The sequence below is a fragment of the Cervus elaphus genome, chromosome 12 (assembly GCF_910594005.1).
Source record: "Cervus elaphus chromosome 12, mCerEla1.1, whole genome shotgun sequence".
Taxonomy (NCBI): domain Eukaryota; kingdom Metazoa; phylum Chordata; class Mammalia; order Artiodactyla; family Cervidae; genus Cervus; species Cervus elaphus.
In genome coordinates this window covers 21608250-21632451 of record NC_057826.1, presented here as the reverse complement: position 1 = coordinate 21632451, position 24202 = coordinate 21608250, and the positions used below count along the sequence as shown (strand labels likewise).

Sequence of the window (24202 nt, the reverse complement as noted above, 5' to 3'; positions counted from 1 at the left end):
ATTCTTTGTGAGACTCAATGTTTGGGAAACATTTAGATATGGTCTTTAGCAACAGGCTCAAGCTATAAATGACTGTCTTTGCAAACAGATGTCTCTGGGAATAAAAGTTTGGTGGCTTAGGAAAAAACTGAAAGGTTCAACAAGCAAAGCCCTTATGATGTTTCAGAGTCGTAGTCTATACGCTGGGCTAAATCTCACTCCCCCAGTTAAAAATGGAAAATGTTACTAGCCATGTTATATAATATGAAGATAAATCCTTATGTACTTCCCAGAAACTCAGAATTTAACAGAAGAACAAAACATTCATGGTGAGATGCTTGCTGGCTCAACTATCCAACAAGCCTGGGTTTTAGTCTATTACCCAGCCCCCTACATCTTCACTTCAGGAATGAAAATCATAATACTGAAAGTTGGCATTTATATGCGCTCTGGAATGTATTAAGCTGAGGTAGACTTTCATTCCTGAAGCCTGGAGTAATGGAACAAAATGCTGGATCAGAAGGCAAGAGGCTTGAGTGCGGGTTCCCACACAGCTCTAGTTTGCTCAGCTAGCCATCTAAACAGTGAAATTAGACGGGTCTCATGCAACCCAAAGATTCAGAGCAAAACAAAAGATCCATCCCAGACGGTCAGTCTCCAGTCCTCAAGGGACCTAAAGCACAGAGCTGTGGGAGAGGCAGAACAGGTAGGAACCTGGGCCACTCACATGGCCCAGAGCAAATGACTTTACCCTTGAAGCCTCTTTCCTCAGTTGTGGACATGAGAAGGATGAAATGATGTAACATATATCAAAGTACCAATAACTATAGTGCTTCCTCCTTCATTTGGCAAACAAATACCTCAACTAGAGGTTTTAGACTCATCCTCAAACAGACTTCTGAACACCAGAGGCACTGACCATCCCAATTATGTTAATCCTTATCCTTAAAACATCAATTTCAAACATTTGTGAAATTATCTTTTTAATACTGAAAGTCAACAACTCAGAAGTGAAGCAATGAAAACACAGCTTCCTGTTGCATGTGAACTGTGGCTAGATATCCCTCTTCGTGGGACAAGGTTCATGAGAAAAGGAGGAGGGTGTACAGCTTTCTCTTGAAGCCCAGTGACAGTGACAAGTTTAGCTCAAGAGGCTGTTGAGCAAACAGATGCAGTTCAATTCTTATTAAATCATCATCGAAATGGAACGCAATTTCAGTAATAAGTGTTCTGACCCACACAGGTGACCGTGACATGCTTGATGTAGCAACTCTAAACCCTTTTCTCTCTCTGCACTACTATACTAAATTCAGACATTTGGCCACCTACCAAGAAAAACGACACAGACAGAGACTTAAGTTGTTATTCAGGGGTGCTTCACACTCTCTAATCTGGATTCCAAGACTCCCTGGGCCCACCTGTGGCCTACACCTTCCCAGCCTTACATCCAAGCCCTCCCCTTTCTGTGTTCTTCATTTTGGCCAAATGATCATTTCCTAAACAGGTCCTACACTTTGCTGCTTGTGAGCATTTACTCATGAGCATACTACCTGGAGTGTAGTAGGTGATCAATAAATATTTATTGATTCAATAAAATAACTAAACATCCAATCTCTCTCTTTAAAATGGCCTTCCCATCTTATTCCTTTCTTTTCTTTTGCAGACTTTTTCCTTCAAAATCTAGTTCAAGTATTACTTGAGATAGTTCAAGGGTACTGAGATTACCCCAGATGGGGGAAAAAAATCTCTGCCTCCCCACACTGCAATGTTTCCCTTATGTACTTTGCATTTTTTGTTAATTTCTTTTCTCTCTTACTGGGTTATCAACTCCTATGGGGACCTGCATTACCTATCTTTGCATTCCTCACAGGGCCTAACGCAAACTACACACAGTATGTACGGTTCACAAATACTGGGTGAATAGACAAATATTGGTCTTTGAGGGAAAAAGAAAGCCAGTAATTGTTCCATCTTTCTCTCTCTTATGTTTAACTACAAAATAACCTCGTTTTTTTGCTAAGTGTGGGCATTCAAAGGGATATAAGATCCGTTGTGGGTGAGAAGAGGCTGGCCCTGACTCCTTTCCTCCAGGCTAGTAAGGCACCAGTAAAGGACAAGTCAGGGAGAAGGTGGAGCAAACAGAGACAGGTGGAGAGAGAGGCTGGCTGGATTCAAGTATGGTGGAATGATGCTCTTTGAGCCACTGACCCTCTCAGAAAAAATACAAGAAAGATAGATTTTTTTAAAAGATTTCTTTTTTTTTTTAAAGGTGGACCATTTTTAAAGTCTTTATTGAATTTGTTACAGTACTGCTTGTTTCATATTTTAGTGTTTTGGCCATGAGGCAACTGGGGTCTTAGTTCCCCGACCAGGCACCAGACCGGCCCTCTCTGCTGGTAAAATCTGGAAGGTAAAATCTTAACCACTGGACTGCCAGATAAATACCTGAAAGTGACTTTTATTAAAATAGAAACTGTCAGGCACAGGTAACCTGTAAGGCACTCCTAGGTGTCATTAACTTGAAAGAAGGGAGACAGACTCGAAGAGCTGCCCAAGGGTACTAACTGCACTGACTTAAGGTTTCCAGTGGCTAAACATGCCTCCTGGTGGGGCAGGGTTCAGACCCCACTGGAACCTGGAAGCAATGAGTTCTACAGTTTAGTTGGAATATTTTCACAGAGAAAATATTTTCTCATTTAAGAACTTGGCTAGTCTCCAACCTCTGACCTCTCGGGTAAGGACTCCAACTGACTAAACAATGACTGGGAGACTTAGCACAGAAGCATCCTGGGGTGTCAGCCAAGCAGGAATCTCTCTTCTAAAGGAGATGCTCAAGCAGAGCTCCCTGAGAAAGAGTATGATGTCAACAGGACTACGGAGGACACGCTGCTGTGCCAACCTGTGAGTCACAGGCTAAAGGAAAAGGGAACGCAATGCAAGGGACAGGGCGGTTCAATGATCACCCAAGTGAAGGACTGCTGAGATGAACAAATACGGCAGGAGCACCAGGCCACCTGCTGCCTTCCCACTAGCATGGGAAGGGTGCCTAGACATTGAGAAGAACAAAGAACAGGGCCCTGTGCTAGCCTTACCACTACTAGCTATATAATTAACCCCAAACAGTAAATTTATAATTTACATCTCATCCTCTGCAAAAAGAAAAAGTCAATAAAAACAATCTATGTCTAGGTCTAGCCCTGTTTATTTATGGGTAAATAAACGTATGCAATCATGAAAGTCAGCCCTGACCAATAAGACCAACAAAACCTAAATAAAGGGAGTTGGAATAACGACAAATAAAAATACTGACGGATATTCCAACATTACATTTCTGATAGTTTCCTCTGCCTCAGACATAAGTTGGATAGTTTTTTCAAAAAGAACAAAAGAAAATGAAAACTATCCATTTGTTACAAATCAATCTTCACATTTCCCCTGAAATCTCCCTCAAGTTTTCAACTATTATTTTGGGGGAAAGTGAGGAGTTTTATGTTTTGCTGGGGGGAAGAGGGAGGAGAGATCACTTATCCTTATTTAAAAGTCAAGTTATCACAGGGTCCTCAGGAATTCATCATTTGCCTTGAGCCCTCATTTTCTCAGCTGTGGATAAGGGTTACTAGCAGTCCACTGGAATGTGAGTGATGGGCAGTGGGCCATCCTTCCGTGGACACAGGCCAGGCTGGGTCTCTCATTTACAAGCTCTAAAAATATCCCTTGGCAGGGTTATGTTCATTCAGTCAATGTGCAGTTGATCCAAGTGTTCATCCTCAATCACAACCACATGAAGGGGCTTTTGATATGTCCTGAGACAAGTTAGCTGTGGTTCTGGCAGTCACTCGTTACATCTGTGCCATATGAGGACAGCAATTAATGCAAAGTGCACACCCAGTAACTAAGGGGATGGTAGCTTTCTCCAGATGGGGTTTGGAAAGCAGAATTCAGCAGACTCCAGATCAAACGCCACCGGAAATACAGCAGCATACAGGTAGTATCTGGTTTCAAAGCCTCATGACTAATTTTTAAGAAAAGAGTCCCTCCTGAAAGGAGGGTTTAAAAACCACTCTATTTATTATAATATCAATTTTTCCATATTTTGTAATATGTCAAAATAATTGAGAATTCTGATAGACCTTTAGTATGTTTAGCTATGACGTGCTACATACATTGTTTTGTTTTCTCCATTTATGAACTTTCAGTAATTTCTCTCAAAGGACAAAAGGGGAAGGTGCCTCACCTTGATAATCTTTTCTACACCAGAAGAGCAGATCATGTAGGTGTGGGGGTTAAATCGGACCTGGTTAACAATAGACCGATGCCCTTTCAGGACCATGAAGGCTCCGTTGACCACCCTACCAATGCCACCTGGTAAGACAGAAGGAAACAAAAATCAAATGATGAAACAGATGGAAGTAAACAGGCTACAGTAATGGCAAACAAACAGTTCTGAACCAGAGTTGAAATTTTTTACTAACTGTATCACCAGCAGAATGCTTAATCTTACAGATAAAGTTGCTATGGAAAGAAGGAAGATGAAATATCTCTCAGCATATGTGCTCTTACCCAGAGCCTTTATTTAGCCTTTAAGCATTGCCCACACCCACCCACTGCAATTCCATTGTCAATGAAGCTACAGCCACTTAAAACATTTCTCAAGTTTTTGATCCCTAGGATAGAATCCCAGTGTTACCTTAGAAAAGACCAGTCATAAGCAAAATGAGACTGATCTGCTTGGGAACAGTTAGGCAGCTAAGTCAGGGACATGCAGAACCAGAAGCATATAATTACTTAAGTGTACCCAAAACATCACTGATCCAGTTGCCCTGATCCAGTTGCCCTCAGTTTCTATGATGAGAGTAGCAAACAAAACATAAAAAAACCTCTGGGAAAATAATGGAGAAAATTCTTTCTTCACTCTGATAGGGAGAACTAAGGATAAAGCAAGGAGATACGGGTCACCTTCATAATAAGCAGAGTCCACGTATGGAAAATTACAGAAGGTGGGCCTTGAAGACATCATGTATGGAGGCCACCGATAGAAAGCGGTATCTTATGGACCACCCTGTAGGCTTTCTTTTTCAATGATGAGAAAAATACCAGACGCCTAGAACTTGTAACACAGATGAAAATGTCATCATTTATGAATGTGGGATAATCTTAAAGGTTCAACTTCACTGGTAAGGGCATCATACTCCCACAGGACACATGCACCCATGTCTTGAAAAAGGTCACTAAAGCAGCCATCAACAGCTCAGTACACACAGACTGACATGTGCTCCTGGTCAACTGGCAACATGTGATGCATACAGACACAGACAAATGAGTGCTCATTTATTTCAGCGGGGAGAGCCTTTGCAGACCTTGTCAGGAGCATGGCATCGCTGGGGCACAAAGTACCATGAGTACCACCTCAGCTCCTTGTGCTCCATCCCAGGGCCAACTTCACTCAGTTCAAACATTCCAGCCAAACATTTCTCATCTCACTATCTGCAGGGAAAATGGCTAGAACAATATCCCTTTTCCAGGGATAATCTGGTTCTGCAGAAGGTGTCTTCTGCTTTTGGCCTCCTGACACAATTCCTTTTACCTCTCCTGCCTCATGAGATATTCCTCTCTACTGACATGTATATACATATCTTTTTTTTTTTTTTTTTTTTTTTTACAACAGCAAGAGGTTGGAGACTGCACTGATTTGCTTCTGAGTGGTGTCAACTTGGCTAACACCAGGTGCTTACTCTACTTGCCGAGTGACAAAAATGTCCTTTCCCTAAATTTTGCCCCATGTCTGACATTATTAATATCTGAATAACTCAGGATGGACAATACACTTACAGCTATTCATATTTCAGCCCAACATCATCACATTTGCTAATAAACCATAAAAGAGAAGAAAGTAACTAGGACATAGGTGTGTTTTTATGGAGACAAAAGAGTCAGGAAAGGTTTAAGCATCAAGGTAGGCTGCCGTGATGGCAACACCTAGGCATCCTGGGTGCACTAGGTTCCTAAGGTGGAGAGGGAAGAGGGGAAGGTAATCTGAGCCTAGTCAAAACAAAAAGAAACTTGAGAGAACTAAGAGGGATACATGGGAATCTAAAACAGTTGTCTCAATACACCCTTAAAGAGTTCCTTTGGGTCTGTTTCTTTTCTATAAATGGTTGATTCAACAAGCAGCTGTCCGGCTCACGGATCTCTTCTCAATCCTGCATTTCAACAGCCCACTCCTATCCATACCTCCACTGGGGTGGTCACCAGCAAAGAAACTTATGCTTGAACCTAGTACCAATCTCGTTTAATCCTTCTGCTTCTAAGAAAAGGAATTTAAGTGACTCAGAGAATTTCAGTGACTTCTTCCACCTAGCTTGGCAGAGCCAGAATTTGAACCAGAGTCTGTTTGGTTTTAATGCCCAATATCCTTTCCTTAAAGTGGCCTTTAAGAGATGAAAAGGTTTGAATAGGGATAGAGTCAGAAGGTCATAACCAATTTCTAAATCCTTCTGGCAGTCATCATATAAGTTGGTTTTCATTTTAAGTCCTAAATTTAATAGGGGGTGGGGTGCTTCCCAGGTGGCGCTAGAGGTAAACAATCCACCTGCCTATGCAGGAGACCAACAGAGGCGGGTTCGATCCCTGGGTTGGGAAGATCCCCTGGAGGAGAAAACGGTAACCCACTCATGTATTCTTGCCTGGAAAGTCCCATGGACCAGAGGAGCCTGATGGGCTACAGTCCACGGGGTTGCAAAGAGTTGAACATGACTGAACAACTGAGCACACGCAAAAGTGGGTAAGGAGAAGATTCTATCCAATGGTATCCTGAGTGCAAGGTCTATGGTATCAGCACAGGACATTTCATCCCACTGCTAACACCAAATAGTCTATGAAGTAGAATTGGATCTCGTGTACACCTAGAACCTGGAGTGCAATGCCTGAACTAAAGCAGGTACTTGCTATAACTAAAGCAGGTAACCACTGTTGAATGGACAGTGTTTCAGGAGAGGGCAATTCTAGAATAAGTACCACCAAAGGAGGACAGACAGAAGGTCTCATGTCTTAAAGAAACAGCGACCATAGAACCAAGGTTTATTAACTAAACCAATCTTTCTGTCAAAGATGACTTAGAATACAATTACACTAACTTTCAGATCTAAAGAATAATTGAAGGGTATCAGTGCTTGAAAAATTCAGACCACGGAAAATCTTTCTACTGCTCTTTCACATGCTGTGACCTCATTTGGTTTCTCTTCTTTGGCAGTAATTTTATTTTTATTTTTTTTTTCTTTTTTTTTTTTTTTCTCTTTTAAAAATATGGAACGCTTCACGAATTTGCGTGTCATCCTTGCGCAGGGGCCATGCTAATCTTCTCTGTATCGTTCCAACCCCAGTACATGTGCTGCCGAAGCGAGCACTGGCAGTAATTTTAATACAAGAGTTTCTCCTTCCTACCCAAACGTGTACCCAAGAAACCTGAAAAAGAGGAGGAAGTCAATAAAGCCAAGAGACTGAAGGTGAAAATAGGTTCAGAAAGAATTACTGCTGCCACCTGCATAAAGTAATCCAGGCTATACACAGAATCACAGCAATGAATAGGCTTCAGAGAGGTTCTCTATAGTCCCTCTCCAGTTTTTAGGTTTCAAGTGATTGAAAACAGCTGCTACTGTACAATTTACATAGAATGAGTTTAGAGAAGAAATTTTTATCAGTTCTGGAGATGTGTATAAATCAGATAGATTCCTTGTGTCTCAAATGACTAATGTCAAGATGCCAATACCAGTAAGAACTTGGGTTCTCCTCTCCTCCATTATCTAACCAGAGCCTGCCTATCAACAGCAAAATCAAGCTGAAAATACTTAGGCAGGGAGTATTTTTGACAAGAACTACATAATCTACATAATCTCCCTTTAGGGTCATCACTCATCTGTGGGTAAGAGGCCTGGTAAGGATCAACTCCACCCCATGGTTACTAAGCCGGGTCACAACACTATTACTAATAATGGTACCAATAAATAAAACAGCACATACTCAAGAATAAGATCCTTGGTCATTCTTGAGCTGTCATTTGTTTATAAAGTTCTGTACAAACCAACGGTCATTTCTCTAAACCATCTGCTCTGGCTGGCTCAGCGAAACATGCTGGTACCATTTTGTAGGTTTCTTTTTAAGTTGAGGTCAAAGTTTCCACATACCCATCTTTCCTTTGTTTCAGAAGGGATACTAGGGAGGTGGGGAATGTTATATCTTATCTGTTCTACGTCTCTATTCTACTGCAAGACCTCAGAAAAGAAAATGAGTGAGAGGGTCATCTCATAAGATTCCAGCATTAGTGATTCACTCACTATCTTGGGATTCTAGGAAACACAAGGGGCTCAGAAAAAATACCTTGTTCAGAACCCTGATAAAGACCTTTCTAAAATGCCATGGCCAAATGTTCCCACAGAGAAGACAAAGGACTAAGCCTAGATGTGCTCACTGCCTTCTTTTCTTAACTATGCTCTTTTCATAAGATTCAGCCAGAGATTTGTCCCCTCAAGCCTCTCAAGAGGGTCAGGACACCACTCCCACTTCTTGCCATCTTTAGTTACTTCTGTTTCTTGTCAATTTCATTCATTTTCAACAAAGTCCTCCAAGAATGAGGATGTTTTCAACTCAAAAGCTAAAAGCACCCTGGGCAGGATTTCTAGATGCTTTGGTTTAAACAGAAACTCATCTATTGTGCCAAGGCGTGATCCTCAACAGCACTTGGGACTGACTACAGAACAGGACACGGAAATATTCTGTTCTGAAATAAACTCCGAATCAAACTGGGTAAAATGGCAGTATTAATTTTCTTGTTACAGTCTTGGGATTTTCCACTCCTTCCTAATAGTCCATTAATTAATGGTAGGACAAACACCTCTGTGAGAATGGGAAGGAGAAACAATGGACAACACAGAGATTAAGAAGGCGGGGTCTGAAAGCAAGAGTGAGGAACCAGGACCAGGGACTAGATGACTGGAAGGGTCTGTTGGAAGATAAGACATTTAGGACAGCAGGAGATAGATTTGTGTTTCAAAAAAAAAAATGAGAGCACTGGGTCCTCATGAAGAGGGTAAACATCTTTGATCGTCCAAGGTTTATATGTTGACACGTCCAAGGATAATAAGAGCTGGGCATATAAGGACTTAACAAATGACTGAGATTAGTGGAGAACATGGTTAAGAGTGGTGCTTCTCAGGTGGCTCAGTAGTTAATAGAATCTGCCTGCCAATGCAGGAGGCACAGGAGATGCAGGTTCATTCCCTGGGTCGGGAAGATTCCCTGGAGTAGGAAATAGCAAGCTATTCCAGTATTTTTACCTGGAAAATTCCATGGACAGAGAAGCCTGGCAAGCTGCAGTCCACGGGGATCACAAAGAGGTGGACACAACTGAGCACTCACGTGTGTACTGTTAAGAGTGGTATTTAAAAAACTTAATACTCAGGTTAAAAAAACACAGATTATGGTCCAGGAAATGCTTTCAGCATTTCATGGGAGAACTTCATTGGTAGCTCTAGAACACACTGATGGGGCAAGGTGGTAAGCAAGGACATAAAAGAGTGGTACTATTTTATAGAGAAAGAAGTTGAAAAATCAGGTAACAATGGTTATTTCAATGATGCAACTGACTTCAAAACTCTGTAATTACCTAGGTCCTCCCCTAAGCAATAAGACTTGGACTTGGTGTTTTTCACCAAAGAATCCAATGGTTAATTCAGTTTTCATCCTACTCATCTCATTTGACTTACTGGCAAGATTCAACAGAGCTGCCTCCTCATGTGATGTTTTTTTCCACTGTCTTCCTAGGATCACCCTCTTTTGGTTTTCCTGCTACTTCACTGGTCACTCCTTTTTTTTTCTTTTAAATTTTCTATTGAAGGATAATTGCTTTACAGAATTTTGTTGTTTTCTGTCAAACCTCAACATGATGGTCACTCCTTCTTGATTTCCTTTTTGGCTCTTCTCCCTGGCTTCTTGACATTGGACTGCCTTAGGTCTGTCTTTGGTCCCTTTCTCTAACTAGTTATACTCACTTCACCCACTGCTGACCTCATACAGTCTGTGGCTTCAGATACTACTAATGTCGTACCAAAACTTCAGACACTACCTATGATACCAAAACTCAAAATGTTATCTCTAGTCCAGGTCTTCCTTCAGCTCCATACCTCTATATCCAAACTGTTTATTCAACATCTCTAGAGACATCTCAAACTCTACCTGCTCACCTTTTCTCCCAATCTAATGAATCAGAAATTCTGATGCTTTACTTTCAAAACCTATCTAGACTCCAACCCCTATTACCTTGGTTCAAACCACCATCACTTACTCACCTGTATTATGAGAGAATCCTATTGGTTCTCCTCATTTCTATCGTTGGCAGTCCCACTCCCAACATTTACCCTCAAAACTCAGTAGCCAGAGTGATGCTGTTAAAACAAGTCAGATGAAGTCACTCTTCTGCTCAAAATTCTCTAATGGCTCCCACTTCATTTATAGGAAGAGCCTACATGACTGGACACCCCTATATCCCACTTACCTCTATGACTAAGCCCTGTTCTTCTCCCCTCTCTCATTCCGCTTCAGCACATTGATTTCCATGCCATTTCTCAAACACAACAGGCACACTCTCACTTCAACACCTTCATGCTGGTTCTACCTGAAATGCTCTTACCCTGGATTTCCTCAATGCTCCCACACCATCATGAGGTTTTATTCAGATGTGACCTTTTCAATAAGGACTATATTGAATATCCTATTTAAAATGACATTTCCCTGATTCCCTTCCCCATACTACTTCCTATCTCCCTCACTCTGTTCTAATTTTTCCTTTTCCAAAGCACTTCTAACCTTTTACACATACTATATAATTTATTGTATCTATTGTTCATTGTCTGTTTCCCCCACCAGAATGTAAGCTCCATTCTAGCAGGGCTCTTTTGTTCTTCTGCTGTATCCTAGGTTTTTAAAACAGTGTCTATCTAGCACATGATGAGTTTTCAACAAGTATTTGACGAATGAATGTAAAGGCATGTGTATTAGACTTTGGAATATAAGAACGCAGGAAAAGAACCCAACCTCCACTAGTGGGCTTCAACACCCAACATGCGGGTTATCCAAGTGTCTCTCTCCATCTTCCTGCTGTCAATTTTGAATGTTTCTTTTATAGCATTTTTGACTACAGTAGGAGTAGAGAAATAAAGAAGCTAAGATTCTATTTACCCTTCATGGTCCTTTGAAACACTAATTCCATAAAAACTTGACTGATTACCCAAATCTGTTCAAGCTCTCCTTGATTATCTTTTTTATAGGCCTTGGAACCCATTTTAAAATTTAGCATGCACACACACACACACACACACACCCTTTTCTCATCTCTCTTGGACTAGAAGTTCTTGGAGGGCAAGAAAGTGTTTATCTTTCAATCACCCATAGGATTTGCATAACATTTTATCTAAGGGTACTCAGTAAGTGAACAAATTAAAGTAAATCTCATTATTTTCTCTGGAACAAGGCTTGAAGGAGAAGGCTAAAGCTATTATCTACTAAAATGAGGTCTGGTAAGTACCTGTTCAAGCAATTAATCTATTTCATTCCTGACTCTACCAGCAGAAATTAAGAAGGGCTGTGAGGGGCAAGAGACTACTACTTTTCCTCACTATATCTAAAAGAGTTGTCCAAACAATCTCTTAGTAATTCCAAAAAGTCTGCGTGAACATTCCCAGGGCTCCAAGTTTCCAACCGTAAAGAGAAATACAATCAGGGTACTGACAATACGGAGAGAGCAGTGGCTGCTTCCTGGGGATCATGTAACCACTTAAGAGCTAAGAAAAGCCAGATGGGGAAAGTCAGTGCTGTCAGTAAAGCTCAAAGAGCCCCACAGACAGCAACGCTTAATTGTACAAAAAAGTCAATTACACTAAATTCTTCTTTCATCATCTGTGTTTCACATCTGTTTGCAACCAACTACTTGTGAACAATTAAAAACAGTTGTTCCACCAATTACTTGGGAGGAAAAAGCAGATGCCCAGGTCTGACTCCCTGAGAGTAAATGCATCTATGAGAGTAATGAGAGGAGAGACAGAGTATGCACACATATGCAGGCTCATGGAGATGCATCGACAGCTTTTCCAGCCTATTTCCTCAGCCTGCTGGAAGTGGGAGTGGCTGCAATGAAGAGGGGTATGTTTCCCCCTCCATTCAAGGAAAAATCTGTCATAGAAATCTCCCCTCTTAAACTACCAATGAGTCAAGAGCAACCTTCATGCAAGAAAAACGGAACTGACCATTCAGGAGGGTACCAGATAAGGCCCATGTCTTGGTCTCTAAGGAGTTTTTTAGAGGAAAGTTAAAAAGGAGAAAGCTTCTGAAATGAAAAACAGCAACACTTATTTATTATAAATTGCAACTCAGTAGCTACTGAGTACACTTAAAATATCCCTAAGAAACTAGGTATTATTATTACTGTTGTTATCATTTGCATTGTTAATATTCTTATCTTACAGATGAAGAAAGTTTTGGCAAGATTAAACAATTTTTCCAAAGCCTCCAAATAGAAGATGAATGTATCAGAAATTTTAAGCCCGGGCCTACCAACTCTATTACACTGTGCTTCTTTCCATAAATAGTACGGTCTTAGTGTAGAGGCATATCTGAGCGGAAGCAACTCTATCAGTGAAAACCCTAAAGCCCTTTCCAACAAGAATTAGGAAAAAGGGAAGGAGAAGGCCATATAAATATTTTCCAGAGACACCCACCTCTACCACATGTTATCAAATCCTCCATTACTTCTATTACCTAAGTTACTACGAAGCAAATACTTTGGAAACTATGGACCTATGAGCACTGATCTTATCCATAGCGGTAACAATGTCTTCCATTTGAACACACCTAGTTTTTAGAAAGCCTCCAAGACTGTTAAATCATTCCATGATATGAGATGGTAGGGTGAGGGGTGGGGGTAGCAATTTTACAGAAGAAACTCAGACCCACAATTGCTGTTACATAACCTGCCTAGAATCAATCAGTTATTGGAAGTACTGGACTTGAATCCAGGCATGATTTTAAGCCTAATGCTCCTTCCTATATACCATGCTGACTCTATACATAACTGTCAGTCTGTTTATCTTCAGAACTGTCACATAAAAATAGATGCTCTTCCTACGTACTTCAGAGGTGTAAAACATATTCTCATCGGTTTTTTTTCTTTGCGACAGTGAAATTTCCAGTTCTATTCCTTCCTCTGATTTTTAAATGGGTTTTTAGAAATGAGTTGTTATTTGAAATCAATTGAAAAAATTGAGCCTAATCTTCCAGGTAAGAAGTTTTACCCTGAGTATTAGGTCTTACATCTTGAAATTATTTCCTCAACCTACTAGGAAGCCCTATGTGAATTACTTAGCCAATTGGCTAATTCTTTTTATATAATAATACTAAATTCTGTTTATATAAATTTATAAATAAATTTCATCTCTTTGGCGTTTGTGTAGCAAAAACATCTCCCCAGTGTTTGTCAGTCTTTCTGAACAGGAGAGTGGAGAAGAAAAAGATGCCCTTGTTCTTGGCTCACACTTAGCACTGCTCTCCGTCTAGTTCTCTCAGCATTTGGCATGCATTGAGAAGCACACGGCAGGCATTCAATAAAAAATGTCGACTGCGTGTCATCTGATTATGCCATTAAGGCATACAATAGCAAGCCAACTTCCCCACATAGCCTGCCTCAGTATCTTACTTTGAAATGGCATGAACAGAGACAGCAACTCAGCCCCATTCCAGATCTGTTAAGTCAAAGAGGCAGTAGATTAGATTAGGAATTTCCTGACAGACTTTCCATCATCTAAGCATTCAAAGCTAAAACTCAAGGCCACTTCAAGCCCTTATATGTTATGTCTGGCTCACTGAACCTTGCTAAATGTTTCTTAAAACTACAAATGGCCAACAGTTAAAAATAGAGAAATTACATAGAAGAAACTTCTGATCACTGGAGCTGCCCTGGGGCAACAAGCATGCCGTCACAGTGGGGAACCTAGCAGAGGGTTCCGGTTAAAACTCCTCAGTAAAAGTGCACTTGAATATATGGTAAGTCATAACTCAAAAAAATCATTGTGGGGATGGGTATGTGAGCAGAAAATCCTATAGACCACTGATCTGTGCTAAATAAACTCCAGCACGTAAATGCCTCTGCTGGGATATCATGTTTTCATTTTTATTCATTTAATAAAATTTTATTTCTATTGTGATTTTTCTTTGACAAATGTTTATTTACTAATTTTTTATTTCTTTTCATCAAGGAATAAAAAAAGGATACTGAAAATAGCATAAAAAGTATAAATTAGGGCTTCCCTGGTGGCTCAGTGGTAAAGAACCCACCTGCCAGTGCAGGAGACACAGGTTTGACCCCTGGTCTGGTCTGGGAAGATCCCACATGCAACTGGGCAACCGAGCTCACGCGTCACAACTATTGAGCCCGTGCTCTAGAGCCCAGGAGTTGCAACTACTGAAGCCCCTGTGCCTAGGGTCCCATGCTCTGCAACAAGAGAAGTCACATAATGAGAAGCCTTTGCACCACAACTAGAGAGTAGCCCCTCCCGCTCGCTGCAAATAGAGAAAAGCCCACACAGTAACGAAGACCCAGCACAGCCAAAAGTAAATAAAGGAAAACCATAAATTAAATAAAATTTTAAAAAGTATAGCTTCATGAAATTTTGTAAGATGAACACCTATATAACCAACACCCGGGTCAAGAAATGGAATTTTTCTTGGCCATTCAGAGGCCTCTATGTGCCTCATTCCTATTACAACCTCTTCCCTTCCCTAAAGAAATCATTATCCTGGGACTTCCTGGGTGGTCTAGTAGTTAAGAATCCACCTGCCAATGCAGGGGACATGGGTTTGATCCCATATGCCGCAGAGCAACTAAGTCAGGGCACGGCAACTACTGAAGCCTACACGCCCTAGAGCTCAGGCTCCATAGCAAGAGAAGCCACCAGAATGAAAAGCTTGCACACTTCAATGAAGAGTAGCCCCCACTTGCCATAACTAGAAAAAGCCCACACTCAGCAAAGACCCAGTGCAGACCAAAAAAACACCCCACAAATACATCATTACCTTGACTTCTATTCTTTTTCTTTTTTTATTTTTATTCTTTTTTTAAATTTTTATTCTTTTTTTTTGCTTTTTAAAATAATTTTTTATTTATTTTAGTATACATTCCTAAACACTTTTCATTTGGGGTGGGGGGAGGGGGGCGGTGGGCACACCACACAGCTTGTGGGATCTTAGTTCCTCAACCAAGAATCAAACCCGGGCCTTCGGCAGTGAAAACGTGGAGTCCCTAACCACTGAACTGCCACTCAATTTCTCCAGGGAATTCCCTCCTAAATAGTTTTGCTTGTTTTTTGTTTTAGTTAATATATCTTTTGGATTTTTTATACAATAGGTTACCCCGTCCATGCTTTCTTTCATCATCAGAATGTATCTGTTGAAGAACACAAGACCATTTCACCTACAGTCTCTAACAGTCTGGGTTTTGTGGATTGTACCCTCACAGTGTAGTAGTACTACAATACAGCCCTCTGTCCTCCGTGCTACCTGCAGATTAAAGCTGGACCCTGAGGTCTGATCAGATTCAGGGTTTCTCATCAGCACACTCATAATGTCTAGCTGCCTTTCTTTTTGTAATGCAAATAACCGGTCAATGCTCAATGTGTAGACGTATCAATTCATGAGGGCTGCAAAGTAATTATATAAAAACTGTAATTTCTTTTTTAAAAATGCCTTTTATTTTACCTATATTTTTGAAAGATATTTTCCTTGTGTATAGAATTCAAGGTTGGCAGGTTTTAATTCTTTAAGCACTTCAGAGATATCGTTCTATTACAGTCTGGCTCCCATCGTTTGATCATCAATCTTATTGCTGTTTATTTACAGGTAATTTGTCCATTTTCTCCGGCTGCTTTTAGGCCTTTTCTCATTATCTTTTGCTTTCAACAGTTTGACTTATGATGTGCTTAGGTGTGTTGTATTTACTCTGCTTGTTTGAATCTACATTGTTGTGTTTACTCTGAGTTTTTGAATCTGAAAATTGGCATATTTCATTTGTTCTGGAAACTTTCAGCTATTATTTCTTCATGTATTACTTCTGCTTCACTTTCTCTTATCCTTCTGGGATTTCAATTTCATATGGATATGTTAGATCATCTATGTCCCTCTTGTCTCTTACACTCTGGTTTAGCTCTTTCCATTCTCCATTCTCATTGTCCTTCAGTTCAAATGTCTTCTATTGACCTGTCTTCGATTCACCAAACCTGTCCTTTCACAATTAAACCCAGCCAAAAAATTATTAGTTTTAGACATGTTTTTCAGTTTTAGAATTCTACATGATTTTTTTTTCTAAGTAGATTCCAATTCTCTGTTGAAATTTTCCATCTTTTAATCAATTTTATCCATCTTTTATATTTTATCACACTTACAATATTTAAAGTTCCTGATTATTTGACTTCAATATCTAGATAACATTGTGGATTGGCTTCTTTTGATCCCTGACCACATTTTCCTGTTTCATAACTTTTTTATTGCATGCTGGACATTGAGGATAAAGAACCACAGTGACTGTTATGGACTGAACTGTGTCTCTTGCAAATTCATATGTCGACGTCCCAACCTCCCAAAGTGACTATTTGGAGACAGAGGCTTTAAAGAGATAATTAAGGTTAAGCAAATTATAAGGGTAGGACTCTAATCCAATAAGACTGATGTTCTCATAAGAAGAGGAAGGGACATCAGCAATGAGACATTAGCAAGAAAAGGCCATGTGAGACCACAGACAGAGGACAGTCATCAGCAAGCCCAGGAGAGAGGTCTCCGGAGAAATCAAACTTGCCAGAACCTTGATCTTGGACATCCAGAACTGTGAGGAAATACAGTTCTGCTGCTTAAATAACCCAGTCTGTGGGATTTTGTAATGGCAGCCGTAGCAGACCGATACAGAGATGAAAGTCACTTCCTCCATCTAGCATTCACCCATTCTACTGCTTTTCTCAAGAAGGTAAGGGGCTGGCCACCCTCATCCAAGCAGGAGGGCCAGGCAGGGCTGGGCTGCTTCTTTAGTCAGACTAAGTCTGCTTCTCGTTTCAAATCTCTCAAAGGCAAGACCTGTAGCCCGCATGTTGCAGGTATCTTCCACCAGTGGGAGTTTGTATTCTACATACCAGGAGATTGCAAGAGACTACACTTTGCCTTTCTGGTCCAGCTCCATCCTCGAGTGTAGCCTCTTGGGCTTTTGATGGAGAGCCTGTGAAACCTCTGTTCTCTGCTTCTGTCCTTTGGAGGTTTTAAGCTTATCTCTTTATTATCCTTTTCCAAGCAGGTTCAAAATACCCTGTGGAGCAGACCCCTCCCACTAGGGGAACTCCGTCTCCTAAGCCCTGTATACCATAGGCACTTCATTCTGCTTTCCAGTCTAGTCCCCTAGCTCCCAGTACAACCCCAGCACCCAGCAAATGTCCTACAGAGAAGACTGGTCATGTTTGGGGTTCCTCTGAATCTAATCTATCCCATCAACCCAAGTGGCTGTTGAAAACTGATTTCTTTTGACCCTGGTAGAGGCTGTCCATGGCAGCTCCACTGACAACCTGGGCACAGATGCCATCAGGACAGAGCACAGCCAGACCTTCTGCTCAGTTGGGAAGGCTCTTCCTTCTTCAGAACTTTAGTTCTCACACACTATTACCACAGCTTTCTGACATCTTTAAAAAGGTGGCTTTTGTAATTTGACTTTTGTACTTATTGCAGTGGGAACTACCTACTGCATCCTATGTGGAATCTGAAGTCTAACTATTTTTAAATAGAAATTTTACATCATTCCTTTTCCCTCTTTGAAATAACATTTCTACTTTACTTACTTTCCCCCAAACTTCAACATAATATATTTTAATAAAAATTCTATCAGAATCACCAACAAAACTATAAATACAAATTCAGATTTTTTTTATTTGCTGTGACTGTAAGGCTCTAAGTGTTAACATTTTGGTACTGTATCGGATTAGAGTTACCATTACAATTCTGTTCAGTCGCTCAGTTGTGTCTGACTCTTTTGTGACCCCATGGACTGTAGCCCGCCAGGGTCCTCTGACCATGGGACTTTCCAGGCAAGAATACTGGAGTGGGTTGCCATTTCTTTCTCCAGGGAATTATAATTCTTACTGGAACACAACTGATCAAAACAGATATACATTTAATGTTTTATAAAAACCAATTACTATAAAAATAAGCAATTTATTGCATAAGAAGATAGGGGAGAAGGGAGGGGGTGGGTTGGGCTATAGCCCTATGATTAAAGAATCCTTCAGTTGTTTTTTTGGCCACCTTAAGAGATTTTTATACCTTAAGGGCAATGCACCATGCCAAGGTTCAAGTGGTCAGATATTTCTGGAATATTTCTGATTTTCTGGTATTTTTTGTTTATCTGTTTGCTTGCTTCTTTTTCTGTAAAGTGGGAGAAGGACAAAGGGGAAAGGGGAAGTGGGAAAGGACAATACACATGGAATTTAAGAATCTAGAAATGGATTCCTTTAAACTAACTGTGCCTATACAACCCTTGGAAGGTCCAGGCACCCATTTCCCAGTTTCAGTATTGGAGTCCTAAATCAGTTCTGAGGGTCCCTGCCAACCCAGAGAGCGCATAATCATCTACGTATAAAGGCAGCCTAACAGTGGCCCATACCCTAAGCCAGTACAGAAATCAGCAGGTGAAAAAAATCTACAATACTACTGATAATTCTTTCCCCTTCTCTCAATACAAACATGAAAAAGATTCCAGAGAGCAGTCCTAGGAGAGGGAAATTATCTACCTTCCATTTTGAAAGTCACATAGACTTAATAATGAAGTCTTCAAGATCATGTAAAAGATACAATTAAGCCCAAAGATTATTTCTCAGCTAATCAATCCAGGATTCATGGGGGTGGGAGACTTAATACAGGATTAATTCTAGAGATAGAACATCATTTTTTGTTCAGATAGACTGTTGCTGTCCCATCTGGTTGTACGTCAAAAGTAAGATGCTTCATTCATACTTTCCAAATTCCATAAGGGGAAAAAGGCCTTTTGTAACTTGTTTAGTAACCAGAGCATAGCAATAGGATAGTTTTTCCAAAAGTAAGCCTCATCAAGTTCTGAAAGGCAGATGTTTGGTAACAATATTGTTAATTCAGCAATAGGCAAGCCAACAACTTTCCTCAACTCTAAGACCTAGACACATTTTGTGTAACATTATCAGCACAGTCCTCTATTCCTTTCCTGCCATTTTCCAGTTTGATGCCATGTGTCACCTGGAGCAGATGGCTGTATTGAAGTGTCCCGAGAATAAAAAACAGGTATTTTTCTACCAGTAGGAAGCCACCAGTGAAACACTCATCTGAGCACATGAGGACACTAGTATCAAGAATGATCCATGCTGTCTGAAAGCTCAGATGGCCTAGATCCAAACTCATGGAAAGCTTTTTCAGAATACATCTCGAGCAAAGGCAGAAACATTTCTTCCTAATTTCTCTCATGTCTGGGATCCGCCAAACTCCAGGGAGTACATCTGTCCATTAATAAAGAAAGCTTCCCTTTAGTTAACATCACCAGGGAGGCCAAAGGGAGGGCAGAGGCCCTAACAACTGTTTGTAGAGGAACACGCGGAGCAGGAATGCACACCGATAAAGGAAAAGCAAAGTAAAAAACACTCCAAGTGTGAAACAGGAGAGAGGACAATGAAGAGGAGGCGACCCAAGAAGTCTAAAGAAAAGTTCTTAGGAGAAAAAATCTGAGCATGATTATGTCAGATAAGGGTATGCATGAAGGTTATAGCTAAATCTGGCTTCTAATTTTTATTTTAAAGTTTACTTTGGTCACTCTCCAATAAATTTATTATATTAAAGGAGAAATACCTTCTGTTTCTACAGATCTGCCCTTTCAGGGCACAGCATGCAGAAGGTCAATAGCGCCAATATTAGCAGCAGGTTCATATTAAGGATATGCTCACCTGCTTCTGGATCTGCAGGAATTCTCCACATGTACAGGTTGAAGTCATCAGAGCCTGAAAGGATATACTGTTGAAACAAAAAAAATATGTATTTATTACTTATGTGCTGATTGATAATATATGTATCCACCTATCTATACAGGAAAAGGTTTTTTAAAAATAAACAAGATAAATGAACATATAGTCATAAGGCACAGCACAGCACTCTCTTAAAAGTATCTACAAATCAAAAGACTAGTTGGCTAAAACTCAGCAACAAACAACCAAACTGATTTAAAAATGGGCAAAGGACTTGAATAGATATTTTTCCAGAAAAGTATAAAAATAGCCAATAACATGAAAAAATGCTTAACATCACTAATCATTAGGGAAATGACAATGAAAACCACAATGTAGTACCACTTCACACCAATTAGGATGGCTGTTACGGAAAGCAAATGGACAGAAAACAAGAGCTTGTGAGTATGTGGAGAAACTGGACCCAATGTGCACTGCTGGTGGGGCTATATAATGCTGCAGTCACTGTGGAACAGAAAATGGAGGCTCCTCAAAAAGTTAAACACAGAACTACCATACAACCCAGAAATCCCACTCCTAGGTATATACCAAACAACTGAAAGCAGGAACTCAAGCTATCAGTACACTAATGTTCACAGTGTAATGCTCACAACAGCCAAAATGTGGAGACAACCTAAATGTACATCAGTGGATGAGCAGACAAATAAAAGGTGGTATATATACATATCCATACAATGGAATATTATTTAGCCTTAAAAAGAATTCTGACACGTGCTACAACATGGGTGAAAACTGAAGACATTTTGCTAAATAAAATAAGCCAGATACAAAAAGACAACTGTTGTATGAGGAACAGAGAGTAGTCAAATTCACAGAGACAAAAAGCACAATGGTAGTTGCCAAGGACGGGGAGGGAAGAGAAATGGGGCACTACTGTTTAATGAGTATAGAGTTTCAGTCTAGAAAGATGAAAAGGTTCTGGAGATGGACAGTTGTGATGGTTACACAACAATGTGAATATACTTAATGCCACAAAACTGCACAGTTTAGATGGCTACAGTGTTAAGTTTTATATTACATATACTTTATACCACATTTAAAAAAAAATTAAAATTTAGGAGCTTCCCAGAGACCTTTTATGCAAGCCCAAGCATCCTGAACTTGCCTGTTGTCATCTGACATCATTGAGTAGGAAGCCACTGTCAATCCAGCTATGAGTTAGCGCCCCTTTCATGGGGTGGCTTCAAACTGCCTGATCTCAAAAAGGCAGGTCACTAAGCCAGATCTATTCTAATTAGAACTCATAAGAGCATTGTCTAACACTGTCTAATGGCAACCAGTGAGCAATTCTGTGAGTTCACTTATTTCCAAAGATTAACAAAAGTGCTCTACCTTACATTTAGCTCAGCATTACTTTCTGCCTTTTGGTCCCATCTGCTTATTTACCTAGAAAAATAAAGGCCTACAGTTTTCTAATGAAAATTTCTGACTTAAAAATGACACTATGAACATTCAAAAAAAGTAAAAGTCCAATACAGGCACAACCTCGTGCCTAATAAAAATGTTATTAAATACATTATAATCATTAAAAATCAATTTACCAGTCTTCAAAACACCAGTAGTGACATGATAAAGGAGATACAGAAACTTGTATTCAAAGATGAAGAAAATGTTATCCACGGGGACTAGGTGATTTGGCCCAGGGTACAGTGGAAAAAGAAGTGGGTTCAGTTTCCTCATCTGGTTGCTCGTTGCTCTGGTCTAAATGTTTGTGTCTCCCCAAATTCACATGTTCAAATCCTAATGCCTAATGTGGTAATATCAGAAGATGGGGCCTTTGGGAAATAATTGTGTCTTGAGGGTAGAGCCCTCATAAATGGGATTAGCACTCTTTAAAAGAGACCCTACAGAGCTCCCTAGCCCCTTCCACCATGTGAAGAAACAATGAAGTCAGCTGGCTGCAACCATGAAGACAGCCTATACCACAATCCAATCAGGTTGGCACTCTGACCTTGGACTTCCAGCCTCCGTAACTGTTAGAAAGAAATTATTGAAATTATAAAAATTATAAGTCACCCAGTCTGTGGTATTTTGTTATGGCAACCAGAAGAGGCTAAGGCTCCTTTAGTTCTAGGATTCTATGATTACCCTGTGAAGGAATGACGGAAGCCAGATCAGGGCTGAAAGTCCCTAAACTCCTGGCCCATGGTTACTTGACAAGTCACTACGTAAGTATGCTCAAAATAAAGAAACTCAGTCTAGTCCTACTACACTTCAATTAAAAAGTTTCCTCAACAACAAAAACCAAAGATTTTAAAAATGGGCAAAGTACTTGAACAGACATTCTCCAAAGAAGAAACATATAATGGCCATATACAAATGGCCAATAAGCACATTAAAAAAAAGCTCAACGTCACTCATCATTAGGGAAAGGCATATCAAAACCACAATGAGATACTGTCTCACACTCATTAGGATGACTACTATCAAAAAAAATAGAAAACAGTTCCTCAAAAAATTAAGAATAAAATTACTACATGAGTCATCAATTCCACCTCTGGATATATATCTAAAAGAACTGAATGCAGGATCTCTTAGAGATATTTATATAACAATGTTTATAGCAGTTTTATTTATAACAGCCAAAGAGGGAAGCAACCCAAGTGCCCATCATCAGATGAATATATAAACAAAATGTGGTGTATACACATGGTGGAATATAATTCAGATTTCAAAAGGAAGGAAATTCTGACATGAGCTACAACACGGATGTATCCTGAACATTGTGTGTTCATTACAAAAAGACAAATACTGTATGCTTCCACTTATGAGGTTAATAGAATAAGTGAGTAGTCAAATTCATAGAGACAGAAAGTAGAATGCTGGTTTACCAAGACCAGGGAGCAGGGGAGAGTGGGGAGCAGTGTTAACTGGGTACAGAGTTTCAGTTTTTGTTTTTTTTGTTTTTTTAAGAATTACAGTTTTATAAGATGAAAAACTTTTAGAGACAGATGCTGGTGATGGTTACAGACCAATGTTAATGTATTTATCACCACAATATTATACACTTAAAATTTTTCCCTTAAAAATAAAAGAAAAAAAGAGAAGATGAATCCTCTTTGTCCTGATTTAAGGTCCATTCACTAACTCCCTGCAGTTTATGACACTATCTTATTTGAAGTTAGGAAGCTGGAATTCAAGAGCCCAAGTCTTTCCTCTCACAGCCTGTTTTGCTAAACTACCTAGTAGTTAGGGGGAAAAATTCATTAATTACACAAGAGCCAAGCACTTACATGCCAGGCACTCTGATGTTTACAAAGAAATATAAGGTAATATCCAGATTCCCAAGGAGCTTAATTTAAGTAGAAAACATACACGTAAGTACACAACTACCATGCCATTAAGTAGACATCACTAGGTGCTGTTATGAGAAATAAGGTGCCTGGTGAGTCACAGAAGTCAAGGCAAGACAGATTTGAGCCCTGAGCCACCCCCAGATAAAGATGTGGTAGAAAAAGGATAAAGCAAAGAGCAAAGATAAAGCTATGGTACTCACGTCGTTTTAACAGAAAGCGGAAGCACGGGTAACTCCCTCCTGCATACCCGGCTCATGTCCCTCATGCCTTACTGCTCAGTGTACCTGACTGCCAAGTGCCAGTATTCATCTCTCTCTATCTAAAGTATTCTCCAAGGCCCAGGAGGCTGCAGGCTGCTCTAGGGAACGAACCTCCTCGGGAGCAGGTTCCCACAATGACTCAAGGAAGCCGGCACATCAATATTCTATCTACCTTGTTCCCAGGTAGAACAGCCTGAAGCGTGTGTCCTAAAGGATTTCCTGGTGGCTCAGTGCTAAAGAATCCACCTACCAATGCAGGACAAGCAGTAGATGTGGGTTCGGTCCCTGGGTTGGGAAGATCCCCTGGAGGAGGAAATGGCAACCACTCCAGTATTCTTGCCTAGAAAATGCCATGGACAGAAGCGCCTGGTGGGCTACAGTCCACAGGGTCATAAGAGTCAGACACAAGTCAGTATGCACACATGTCATGTGTTCTATACCCCTTCCCCTCAGGATCAAACTTCAACTGCCCACAGTTGTAGCTGGCTCACTAAATCATCCTTCCTTTTCCTATTTCTCTTTTCCACTCCTATGATATTTCCTGCATTTCCAAATA

The 24202-nt window shown here is 40.3% G+C and overlaps 1 protein-coding gene and 1 non-coding gene across 4 annotated transcripts in view; both read right to left on the bottom strand.

The window, feature by feature from the left end:
- Positions 1-24202, bottom strand: part of DCAF5 (DDB1 and CUL4 associated factor 5) — a 91871-nt gene that overhangs the window by 6139 nt on the left and 61530 nt on the right. For all 3 annotated transcript variants that reach the window (XM_043918834.1, XM_043918833.1, XM_043918835.1), the window contains exons 7-8: positions 20013-20079; positions 4214-4341 (exon numbers count right to left, since the gene is read on the bottom strand). In XM_043918834.1, coding sequence (XP_043774769.1) covers positions 4214-4341; positions 20013-20079 — 195 coding nt within the window. The remainder of the gene's footprint in view (positions 1-4213; positions 4342-20012; positions 20080-24202) is intronic.
- LOC122705963 lies at positions 7276-7382 on the bottom strand. The gene has a single exon (XR_006344232.1). It is a non-coding gene; the product is annotated as a U6 spliceosomal RNA (small nuclear RNA).